Source organism: Delphinus delphis, chromosome 19 (assembly GCF_949987515.2).
Source record: "Delphinus delphis chromosome 19, mDelDel1.2, whole genome shotgun sequence".
NCBI lineage: Eukaryota > Metazoa > Chordata > Mammalia > Artiodactyla > Delphinidae > Delphinus > Delphinus delphis.
Genome location: NC_082701.1, coordinates 45,234,095 through 45,246,817, shown reverse-complemented (window position 1 = coordinate 45,246,817; position 12,723 = coordinate 45,234,095). Strand labels below are relative to the sequence as shown.

The following is a 12,723-nucleotide window of genomic DNA, read 5'->3' as shown; positions in this document are numbered from 1 at the left end:
AAAATAAACTGTAAATGTGTTTCCTCAATATTAGAAGTAGGTTATTTTCCACCCAGGAAACTGGGGATTATTATCCACAGGCTAAAAGGTCATTAATAGTATAGCATTGGAAAAAAAAAAAAAGTATAGCATTGGATTCCATTTCAGGTGGGAGCAAGATTCTCTTTAGCACGGTGGTTAGGTTTATGACTCACCTTTATCTTTGGCATCTCTCAAAATTGAAAACAACAAAAATGAAAAGTATATTGGGGGTTGGCATAGCCATGGTCACAATGATTTTACAGGGAAGAAATGGACAACCAGTAAAATTGTAAATTAAAGTCTATTAGAGTGACTTAGTGGCATAACCAGCTTGTCTCTTGCTTTTTCAGAGGGCGATGGCATTATGGAATTACATGTTTTCCCCATCCCCAGACATGTATCACAGAGGGTGCGATCAGTTGCAGAGCAGGAGCAGTTCCATCTAGTATTTTGGGGGAGTGATCCATGTCTTTTCTCCTTATGGAGAGTGTTTTTAGCTCTGTGTTTAAGTGGACTGGTTGGGGAAAAATGCATTTGCTTTTATGAACTTTGCCCAGGGTCTTGGCTGAGTTATACTTCAAAATAGAGCTAGCACTGGTCTATTAGGCTCATTTATAGTTGAATATGGGTAACTGAATAAGTTTCTGTCATAGATGAGAGAATTCTGTATACGATTAAGGAACCTGGTACACAGCGGCGCAACCAAAGGAGAAATCTCAGCCACACAGGATGCCATGATGGAGGAGGTAATAACAATTATTTGGATTTTTTGTGTCCCTTCTAAAGAACTCTCAGAATATTCCTATGTGTTACATTGATTGGGAAGCGTGGTCATTGTAGTTAATGTTGAATTGAATTGAAAATTACTTATTTTAGGGACTTCCCTCGTGGTCCAGTGGGTAAGACCCTGAGCTCCCAATGTGGGGGACCTGGGTTCAAGCCCTGGTCAGGGAACTAGATCCCAGATGCATGCCGCCACTAAGTAGTCCGCATGCCACAACTAGATATCCTGCATGCCACAACTAAGACCTGGTGCAGCCAAAATAAATAAATAAGTAAATATTAAAAAAAAAAAAACCAAAAAAAACGGCTTCCCTGGTGGTGCACTGGTTAAGAATCTGCCTGCCAATGCAGGGGACACGGGTTTGAGCCCTAGTCCAGGAAGATCCCACATGCCACAGAGCAACTAAGCCTGTGTGCCACAACTACTGAGCCTGTGCTCTAGAGCCTGCGAGCCACAACTACTGAGCCCGTGTGCCACAACTACTGAAACCTGCACGCCTAGAGCCCATGCTCCGCAACAAGAGAAGCCACTGCAATGAGAAGCCCACACACCGCAACAGAGAGTATCCCCCGCTCGCCCCAACTACAGAAAGCTCGCGTGCAGCAACGAGGACCCAATGTAGCCAAAAATAAATAAATAAAAAATAAAGTATAGAATCTTTAAAAAATAAAAGAAAGAAAATTACTTATTTTACAGCTGAAAAGGCTGAGGTATAAACTTTGCAGTTTAGTATGGGGCTTATATCTTCTATTTCCCAATTTATTATTCTATAATTCACTCTTATTCATTTCATAAATATTGACTACGTGCTATGAGTTTGCCACTGGGAATACAAAGATGAGAAAGACATGGTCTCTACTTTCAAGGAGCTCAATCTCTTGGTAAAAGAAACACATGAATAATTATAATAAATCCTATGCTAGAGATGTGTTATAAAGGATTTGGTGGTCATAGAGGAGGGAGTGACTAATTCAGTGAACTGACGGTTTCATGGGGAAGATATTGGAACCAGCTCTTGAAAGAGCAGTAAAGATGTACCAGATGGGTAACTGGGAAAACCATTCCAGACAACAGGAATTGCATGTACAGTGGCATGAACAAAGGTGGAATCTTCAGAGAACAGGGTAGCTGAAACATAACATTTTGTGAGTGTGTTTGGTAGTAAATTAAGCTAGAAAGGCAGAGCTGTGAGGGATCTTAAGTAGATGCCAGGTCTTTTGGTTTTATTCTACAGGAATAAAGATGAGAAGCTATCAATGGTTATAACAGTTAAATTAATGTATGTGAAAACATTTTGGAAAACTTAAAAAGCATTAGATATAAGGCAGTAATATTTATTATCAAGGCAGTTAAAAATCTTTATTATTAAATACTATTTATAATCCAGATGAATATGTATAAAACTGTGAAATCACTTTGAGAAAAGTACAAACCTTTCCCTTTTTCATCTAGTGGGCCCATTACTAGGAATCACTCAACTAACAGTCCTTTCAAGACTGTTTGTATGGAATTAAGATGGCCTAAATTTTTTCACTGCAGTGCACAACATTAATGCTTCACTCGTGTTTTCCTTTGAATTTTAGAGAGGCAGCATAGTGTAGTCGAGAGCATGGTCTCTGGAGTCAGGCTATCTAATCTCCTCATTTAACAGCCATGTGACCTGAGATAGGTTCCTGAAGCTCTGAAGACTCAATTTGTTCAAGTGTAACACGTCCAGCTTGATACAATATTCATTTCTTAAATATTGTTCGGTGGATGAATACAGAGGTTTCATTTTGCTAGATACATTTAAATTATCTCATTTTTACCTCTTTATTTACTCCTTAAGTGTTCTTTGTTAAGAGAGGTATCTGGTTGTAGTAGAAGAAAATAGGTTTTGGAGTAGGACATGGGTTTCAGTTCCGGCTATATCACTTAACAGCTTAACAGATTTTGGATAAAATACTTAACCTGTCGGAGATTCCGTTTGGCGTTTAAAATATATTTCTCATTGGATTTTTGTGGGGATCAAATAAGGAATTAAGTATAAGAGTATAAGGCATAGTGCCTGGTACATAGCAGTGGTCCAATAAATGTTAGTTTTTTCCCTTACTCCTTGGAATGATCTCTCCTGTTGAGGCCATATCTCCTGCATAATTTGCCTTTATTTATGATTATAGTAAGATGGTGGGGTGTAGTAAGGATGAAGTTTCTATAAAGAGTCATGGAAACAGGCTCAGATAATACTTATTGCAAAAAACAAGCATTCTGTTGGCTTAAGATGTTTGCTTTAATGATCTTTTAAATGATATGTCTAAAATCCATGTTCTGACTCTGGGATTAGCTGATAAGAATTAGGGCAGGTTCACTTCCCTGGTGGTCCAGTGGTTAAGACTCTGCACTTCCAGTGCAGGGGGCGCAGGTTCGATCCCTTGTTGGGGAACTAGGATCCCACATGTGGTGTGGTGCGGCCAAAAGAAAAAAAAAAAAAAAAGAATTAGGGCAGGTATATTTCACATACCATTTTTCTCCTGTTCTTAACCTTGGAAAAATAGTACACCACTGCCTTACCAAGTCCTGAGTATGGATGTTTTATAAATAGAGTTGTTTACTTAATGATTCTAGGTAAACTGTTGACTACAGAATTCTGTGTGGTATAGGTCTTTAGATTTTTACATCCCATAGATAATTCTTTATTTAACCTGACTCTTATGTAATGAAGAGTCTAGCTGTGGTTTTAAAGCCACAAATTAGTACGTATGTTTTGCCTAGCCTTGTAGGCACATCAAAATGATGACTTAACAGCCATGAAGCTCAGATAGCTTTGAATGAAATGTATTTATGCTAAAGGCATTCTTTCTAAGAGAAGAGAAAGGCAGGTTGTTTGTTGTGATGACAGGCAAGGCAGATCTGGAACCGTGTAGTCACTTCTTTTTTTTTTTTTTTTTTTGTGGTATCACTGTGTGGCCTCTCCCATTGCAGAGCACAGGCTCCGGACGCGCAGGCTCAGCGGCCATGGCTCACGGGCCCAGCCGCTCCGCGGCATGTGGGATCTTCCCAGACCGGGGCACGAACCCGTGTCCCCTGCATCGGCAGGTGGACTCTCAACCACTGTGCCACCAGGGAAGCCCCCAGTGTAGTCACTTCTGTTGTAGTGTTTTCTTAGTGTGTCTACTCTCTTTTAGCCTCCAGATTCCCTTAGGATTATTAAGTGTATTCTCTACCAAATTCTCTACCAATTCTCTACCAAAACAAAAAGCAAAACATAAAACAAAGACCAGAAACAATATTTATCAGTGCCATAGGAAGAGACAGGGAGTCATTATGATTTACTCAGGAAATTCTATAGCAGTGGCTCTCAGCTCTTAAAAACAATATATGGGGGCTTCCCTGGTGGCACAGTGGTTGAGAGTCTGCCTGCCGATGCAGGGTACATGGGTTCGTGCCCCGGTCCGGGAAGATCCCACATGCCGCGGAGCGGCTGGGCCCGTGAGCCATGGCCGCTGAGCCTGTGCGTCCGGAGCCTGTGCTCTGCAACAGGAGAGGCCACAACAGTGAGAGGCCCGCATACCTCAAAAAAACCAAAAAAAACAATATATGGGCTTAGGCTTGCTTCAGACCTAAGGTCAAGGTCATTTTCCTTGAGATTAGGGCCTAGTTATCTTTCTTTTGGAGGTATACCCGTTTATTTTTTCAACTGAACAATTAACTTCTTAGTTTGAAACATACAACATATTTGAATTACATTTGCTAATCATTCTACCCTGTTGCACATTAGAGGCTTTTGAGTGTTACACCAGGAGCATGAATAATGCTTGTGCTTTTAAACTTTATAAATATAAGAAATTACATACTAACACAGGGAAGGATGACATAGAAAGTCCTTGTGAGCCAAAGGTTATCACTGCTAACACTCTGGTGCATTTTCTTCCATATTTTTTTCATTTAAGATCATATAAAAATAGCTTTAAAAAGGGATCCTATACACTGTTTTATAACTTGTTTTTTTCATTTTCTTTGTCTTTCTCTAAAGCCTATAGTTTCTTTTAATACAATTTTTAAAGGTTACTTTCCATTTACAGTTATTATAAGATATTGGCTATATCCCCCATGTTGTACAGTGCATCCTTGAGCTTGTCTTACACCCATTAGTTTGTGCCTCCCACTCTCTGTCCCTATATTGCCCCTCCCCCCACATACACTGGTAATCACTTGTTTGTTCTCTGTATCTGTGAGTCTGTTTTTTTTTGTTACATTCACTAGTTTGTTGTATCTTTTAGATTCCACATGTAAGTGATATCATACAGTATTTTTCTGTCTGACATTTCACTTAGCATAAATATCAAAAATAGAAGAAGATATACAGTGAGAAGTCTTCTCACCCTATTCTCCATCCTTCCAATTACCATGTACCCCCAAATTAGTTTTATTAGTTTTTGTTATTAGTTTTAGCTGTTAGTCATCCTTCCAGAGATTTCTTTTTTAAAAAACATAATAGAAATAGAATTTTTGAGTCAGGGAGAATATACATTTGTAATTTTGATATATAATGCCAAATTAACCTCTTTGGAGGGTCTATCAGTTTACGCTCTCATCAGCAATATCTAACAGAACCTGTTTCCCTTTAGATTTATCAAGGCAGTGCATTTATCAAACAATCGGATCCTTACCGATCTGATAAGGTACACAGTTGACAGGTAAACAGTCTGATAGATAAACTGTCTCATTGTAATTTTAATTTATATTTTCTTACTTTGAGTGGGGCTAAGCATCTGTTCTGTGAACTATGTATTCTTATCCTTGTTTTTTTTCTTGGTCTTTTATCAATTTCTAGGTATTCCTTAAATGTTACAGAAATTAGCCCATTGTGATATGAGATGCAAAATTTTTTTCTTAGTTTGTTGCTTCTCTGTGATATGCTTTTTTTTTGCTATGCAGAATTTTTTTTTTTTAAGAAGATGTTGAGGGTAGGAGTTTATTAATTAAGTTTATTATTTATTTTTGCTGTGTTGGGTCTTCGTTTCTGTGCGAGGGCTTTCTCTAGTTGTGGCAAGCAGGGCCCACTCTTCATCGCGGTGCACGGGCCTCTCACTATCGCGGCCTCTCTTGTTGTGAAGCACGGGCTCCAGACATGCAGGCTCAGTAGTTGTGGCTCACGGGCCTAGTTGCTCCACGGCATGTGGGATCCTCCCAGACCAGGGCTCGAACCCATGTCCCCTGCATTAGTAGGCAGATTCTCAACCACTGTGCCACCAGGAAAGCCCTATGCAGAATTTTTTACTTATATATAGTCAAATTTGAAATTTTTTATGGTTTTTAATTAGAAAAGCTTTTCTCAAAAAAGAATTTTTCTTCTAGTACTTATAGGTTTGATTTTTGTGTTTGAATCTCTGATCCATTTAGAATTTATCCTGGCATAGGGTATGAGGTATGGATCTAACTTTTTTCCTCTCAAGGCTACCCAGTTGACCCACATCTTTTCAAATAGTCCATCCTCTCCCTACCCCTTAATTTGAGATGCCATCTATCATTTCTAAAGTCTCCAGGCATGCAATTCTGTTCGTTTAGTGTGTTTATTCATCTGCCAGTAACTCTGTATTTTAGTTACTGAAGCTATTTACAGTGTTTTAGTGTTTGTAGAGTTAGCCCCATCTCATTGTTCTCTTATTGTTTTCCTGGTGAATTTTGTTTTGGCATTTGTCGAATTGTGGCATCTGTACCATTAAAAGCTTCTCAGGTGGGCTTCCCTGGTGGCGCAGTGGTTGAGAGTCTACCTGCCGATGCAGGGGACACGGGTTCGTGCCCCGGTCTGGGAAGGTCCCACATGCCACGGAGCAGCTGGGCCCGTGAGCCATGGCCGCTGAGCCTGCGCGTCCGGAGCCTGTGCTCCGCAACGGGAGAGGCTACAACAGTGAAAGGCCCGTGTACCGCAAAAAAAAAAAAAAAAAAAAAAAAAAGCTTCTCAGGTGATTCTGGCTTAAGAGCCACTGCTGCTAAGAAGTCACATTTTCTAATATGGTCTTCTCTTTTGGATTCTGGAAGAGGAAAGGAATTATTATTTTGATAGTCGTAGAGGACATTTCTGACACTGAATAGGGGACTAACCTTTCCCTTGAGGTTCTTAAAGGAAATAGATTATATTCACAAATTGCATTTCCCTTTTGAAGTAAAGCTGCACTTCAGGCGATTGTTAGTTAAATAGGTGAAACTGGAAGGAAGAGAGGTAGGAAGACCAGTTAGAAGCTGCAGCAGTCCAGGTGGTACTAATTTGGCCTGAACGAGGATAGTGAAGATAGAAATGGAAGTGAGAGAAATGTGAGACATCTCAGAGGAAAAATCCGTAGCACTTGGCAACGTATCTGCCAAGCGTTCATCATTACAAATGACTTTAAGGTTTTAAGCCTGGCAACTGGGAGAATGCTGCTGTGGGTCGCACACGTCAGTAAGAGAAGCTCTTTTCAGAGGCCACCGTGAAGAGGAGAAATACTGACTTCAGAGTGCCTAGTCCCAAGGCACTGTCCAGTTGGAAATGGGTTTCAAGCATATGGAAATAATTCCAAAGTTCAGGAAAGAAAATGATCTAGAAAAGTGATAGTGATGCTAGTACAGTTGGCTGAAGCCTTGCGAATTTTTGAAATTCCTGAGGGAGAATGGAAGGATAGAATAGGTCTGAGTAAAGAATTCTGGAAAATAATCCGTTTCCATAAAACTTCTATTTCTATAAAAGTGAGTGCCAGAACTGTGTGATGTAGGTGCTGGTCATCAGTGTCAGATGCTGCAGACAGGCCAGAGACTCTGAGGACTGAGGAAAGGCTGCTGATTCCTGAGTAGGGGTGTGTGGAATGGAGAAGGGAAGGAGCTAGGTGGAGAGGAGTCAGACCACGGCACGGAGAGGCAGGGAGTTTCAAGAAGCTCGGCAGTGCGGAGGAGAGAAGTTGATACGCATTCATTCCATAAGTATTCATTGAGTACCTACTAAATATTAAGCATGTTCTAAGCACTGTGGGGGCAGTGATGACTGAAACAGACCTGGTCCCTGCTCACATGGATTTTACATACTAGTGGAGGGAGACAGACGATACACAAGTAAATAAACAATCTGATGTGATATGTACTCTGAAGAACATAGAATGTGGTGATTGATAGGGTGGTTAAGAAAGGCTCCCTGGCAGTCCAGTGTTAGGGCTTGGCTTTTACAGCTGTGGCCCCGGGGTTCAATCTCTGGTCAGGGAACTAAGATCCTGCAAGACGTGGCACAGCCAAAAAACTAAAAAGGCCTTTCTGAGGTCAAATATGTGCTGAGATATGAATAGCAGGAAGAATCCATCCATTCAGAGATCTGGACATAGAGCATAGCAGGCTGAGGAGACAGTGGGTGCAAAAGCCCTAAGACAGGAGGAAGCTTGGTATTTTTGAGGAACAGAAAGAAGGCAGTGTGATTCGAGCTTGGAAAGAGAGTGGGAATGGCTGGAATAGATTTCAGAGGAAATGAGAACCGGCTAATATAGCACCTGTGAGCCATGGTAAGGATATTGCATTTTATTCTAAGTGAGCTAGGCACCGGGGAATTTAAGCTGAGGAGTGACATGGTTTAATTTTTGTTTTAAAAATATGACACTCTGGCTGTTTTGAGAATGGATGGTAAAACAGTGGGAGAGGAGGTAGGGAGACCAGTTAGGAGGCTCTTGTGGTTGTATAGATGAGATATCCTAGTGGTTCTGACCAGATTGATGAGAGTGAGGATTAAGAGAAATGAATACATTTGGGGGTGTATCTTGGAAGTGAAACTGTCAGGACTTGCTGATGTGGAGGACAAGGAAGAGGGAAGAATTGGAGTGATGTATGGTGTCTGAAGTGGGAGGGCTTACAGATAGGAGAGAGGGCTTTTTGGCAGTGATGAGGAAACCTGTGTGTGGTAAGGGATAGCAGATGCGAATGAGAGAAGCAGTAATTGAAGAAGCAGGGTTTTGGAGGAGGGAAAGAATAAATGTGCTCTAAAGTAGTGCTTTCGAACTTTAATGTACAGTTGAATCCCCTGAGGATCTTGTTAAAGTGCAGATTGATTCAGTAGGTCTGGGTGGGACTAGAGAGTCTGAATTTCTAACTATTTCTTTGATTCAGCCACCACTCTAGAAGGAGTCTCAAGATGATCATTTGACTCTTAGTTATCATCTGTATGACCTCATTTTCCTTAACATCACAGAAGGGCACATACCCCTTAAGTGTACCTTTTTATGTCTTTCCCTGCCTGAAAATATATTTGGTGCCTCCAGAAAGTATCTCCTTCTCTTCTCTGCCTGCTTTTGCAGGCACAGGTAAGATTTTTGTTTTTAAAACAGATCCTTGCCTTTCTTTCATTCCCCACCAGAAAGCAGTAGAGAGCTGTCTTCTCTCTCCTTTCTCTGCATTATCAGCAGTCACTAAGGTCTCTACTCCTTCCGTCTTGTAACTGGTTCATTTACCATTAGCACTGAACTTTCTTCAAAGTTCAGCTATATTCTTTGACCACTTTTGTGTCCTTGCAGTCATTCTACTCTGTGATCAATAGGTCATTTTACCTATGAGCCTAATTTCTGCATCAGTGAAACTAAAAAGTCAGAGTAGGTGATTTCTTAATGGCACTGTAGCTTTGTGTTTTTATAACAATAGAAGTAAGTAATATTTCTACAGTGCTTTAGACTTTACTAGGCAATACAGTATTGTAAATACAAATGAAGATTCTAATATTCTGTCACTTCTGCAGTAATCATTCCAAGCACTGAAATCTTTTAGCTTTACCAATTCTGCTCCATTTCAGGTAGCTTGGTTGTTACCATTGCACTACCTTCCCATTCTAACATTTCTAATTATTACAGTTTCCTCCATTCTGCGTCTGCCTGTAGCTGGCTTTCAACTCTCACCCTTCTAAGTATTCATGACTGACTCTCAACTATTGCATCCTGCCTTCCTCCTCTCACTTGATGTCTGTCTCCAGTTTAGCCATGGGTATAGGAATTGACTCCATCCCACATCATTTGTCTTTAAATTGGGGTTACACATTCTTTCCCTATGTCCTGTATTTCATGCTTTCTGTGTCCTTTTTCTTTTTTCCATTCCCTTTCCTGGTTTTATTATTTACCAGTATTCAGTTCTGCATAATGACTTGTGTTCAGCGTCCAGTATCTTTTTTTGTCCTGAATACCAAGTGCATCTTGTGAGAAACAGGTGACACTCCCAAGTTGCCCACCAGAGAGCAGACTCAGATATCCAAAGCTCACTGCCAGCTTTGTACTTTGGGAACCGGGAATATTATTTCAGAACAGCAGAGTCTCTTATCAAGAAATGTAGTATCAGCAGGGGCCCTGGAGACTATACTTTGGAGAGTTTTTAAAAATTAGAGCTTGTTTAACTATTGTTAGTTGACTTGGAGCCAAATATTCCTTCCAAAGTGTTATAAACTGACTTGAATCTGAATGGCTTTGGATAATTATAGTCATGGTAAACAAAGCAACATGTCTCAAATTACAGTTTTACTAAAATCCAAGAGAAAGAGATGTCACCCTTATCCTCATTCATGCCTTATGTGTACCTTTGATAAAACTTCAGATTTATAAATCATATGCAGTAGGGCATAAGTATTTGTATTCCAAAAAGATTAATCGTAGAATTCATTTAGATAACTAAAATGCAGGTTTCCTTCAATGCATTTTTGGGGAGAAGGAAGGAATGATTTAACACTTTTTACTTTAGATAGGGAGTCAAATGCATAATGAGGTATATGTAAATTATAGTGTAAAACACTCATTTATATTTAGAATGTGTTTAAAAGTAAACAGAAATTCACTTAGTTGTCTTAAATCTTCATTAGGCCTAGCCCTAGCCTCCTTTTTTTGGCCAGAGCCTAACTGAACTGAATAAACCACCCTTGGGTGACTGAGAATTAATCGAGATGACTCCATATAAAATGTTCATACACATGTGACAATGATTACTAGTTAAAAATACACATCATTTAAGTCTATAAAACCTTCTTTATTTAAACATGTTCTGATTATATACTTTCACTGTCATTGTCTTTAGTTACCAGTGTCCTCATGATGAAAGGTGCCATTTGTGGCCTTGGTGCTGAGCAAATACAAAACGACTCTCTGGTCCTTATGAATCCCAGACAGAGCTCATTAGTCCATGGCTAGATTAGCTCAATTACAGTTGCTAATGTGATACCCTGCTGCTGCTTTTCTGTACTAGAAACCAACCTGAGAATGATACAACATTAGAAGAGAGGTGGGGCTTCCCTGGTGGCGCAGTGGTTGAGAGTCCGCCTGCCGATGCAGGGGACACGGGTTCGTGCCCCAGTCCGGGAAGATCCCACATGCTGCGGAGTGGCTGGGCCCGTGAGCCATGGCTGCTGAGCCTGTGCGTCCGGAGCCTGTGCTCCACAACGGGAGAGGCCACAGCGGTGAGAGGCCCGCGTACCGCAAAAAAAAAAAAAAAAAAAAAAGAGGTGGTTTAAGGAGCAGCTGTTCAGGCTTATAAAACACAAAGTAAATCCTAGTAAAGGAAGATTCTCTCTTGGGAAACAAAACATAAAATGAAAGGCAAACATAACTTCATCTGTAGGCTAATCTGTTTCTGTTAAGATGGTAGAGTCAGGCTCTGTCTTCCAAAATAACACATGAATTAAGAGTCTTTTTATCCTTAATTATAGGCCTAATGTCATAGGCAGGCCTACATCTAGTTTTCTAGCTTTGGTTCAGAGAATAAGTTTGAGTCTTGGTATCAGGTTCCAGTCTGTCCCAAGGCTTTTTGAGGCCTAGAATGAATGCACTGGAGATGATGAAGAGAGATAAATACAATTTCAGTGGCTGATGATAACATATGGATGCCGATTCAGAATTGGGGGATCTTGGACGTGTGTTCCCTAAAGCCCGATAGGGACTGGGGTATCTAATGAATTTACCTAAAGGTCAGTTGGGAGAAGTCCTGGCTACTCAAAACAACTACTAATGTACAGCTAAGGAGTGTCAAAAACTAAGCTCCTTAAGTGGTCTTTCTGGCTGAAAGTGGTGGGGTTGGGCGTGTTAAGAAATCAGGCCGTCATAGATCATTCTCTGGTGATTCTTTCTAGAGCAGAGGCAGGAGCCAACATTTCTGAAGGGAGTGGAGGGTAAAGTGAGGGAAGAGGGTGGGGTCTATCAGGTTAAGGACAGCAGAGTTCTCCAGAGTTGGGGTCCAAGGAGAGGAGGGGAAGGAAAGGTTTATTTCTTACAGGCTATAGCTTTGTTTTATTCTCTAAGCCTTCCCTTTTGTTCTGCTTTTAGGGTCTGCCCAGTTTGAACTCCTAAATTTAAGTTTTACACCAGTCACTGGAGAAGAACTTTTAATTTAAGAAAACTGTTTTTAATGTGGTTCTTCTAGTGTTTGTTGGGATACGTCTAAGGTCTAGTTTCTGTCCCCTGGTAGATTAAGTCTAGCAGGGGAGACAGTAGAGAAACACAAATGACACTATGGAATCAAATGTTAATTTTTCTAGCTCACACTAATTTCTCCCTTCTCTGAATACTTCTGACATAAAAATTTAATTAGTGAAAACTTTCTGGAAAAGGGTCATCCTGCACTGAGCTTTTTTTTTTTTTTTTTTTTAATTTTTGTTTTTTGGCTGTGCCACATGGCTTGCGGGGTCTTAGTCCTCTGACCAGGGATTGAACTCGGGCCCTCGGCAGTGAAAGTGTGGAGTCTTAGCCACTGAACCGCCAGGGAATTCCCTGCACTGAGTTTTATAGCATGGGAGTAGGATTGGGTTTTGAGGAACAGAAGAGACAGTAAAGTTATGAAGGTGACAGCGAGCTGAGTGCATTGAGTGGACAGTAAGGAGAGACATAGACAGGCCTGACGGGTGAGCAGGCTCCGTGATGGGAAATAAGGTTGGGTGAAGTTACAGAGAGCCTTTAAAATCCAGC

The 12,723-nt window shown here is 40.7% G+C and overlaps 1 protein-coding gene across 2 annotated transcripts in view; it reads left to right on the top strand.

Annotated features, from left to right (window-relative positions):
* Window positions 1-12,723, top strand: part of BLMH (bleomycin hydrolase) — a 41,720-nt gene that overhangs the window by 6,514 nt on the left and 22,483 nt on the right. For both annotated transcript variants that reach the window (XM_059998674.1, XM_059998673.1), the window contains exon 6: window positions 675-767. In XM_059998674.1, coding sequence (XP_059854657.1) covers window positions 675-767 — 93 coding nt within the window. The remainder of the gene's footprint in view (window positions 1-674; window positions 768-12,723) is intronic.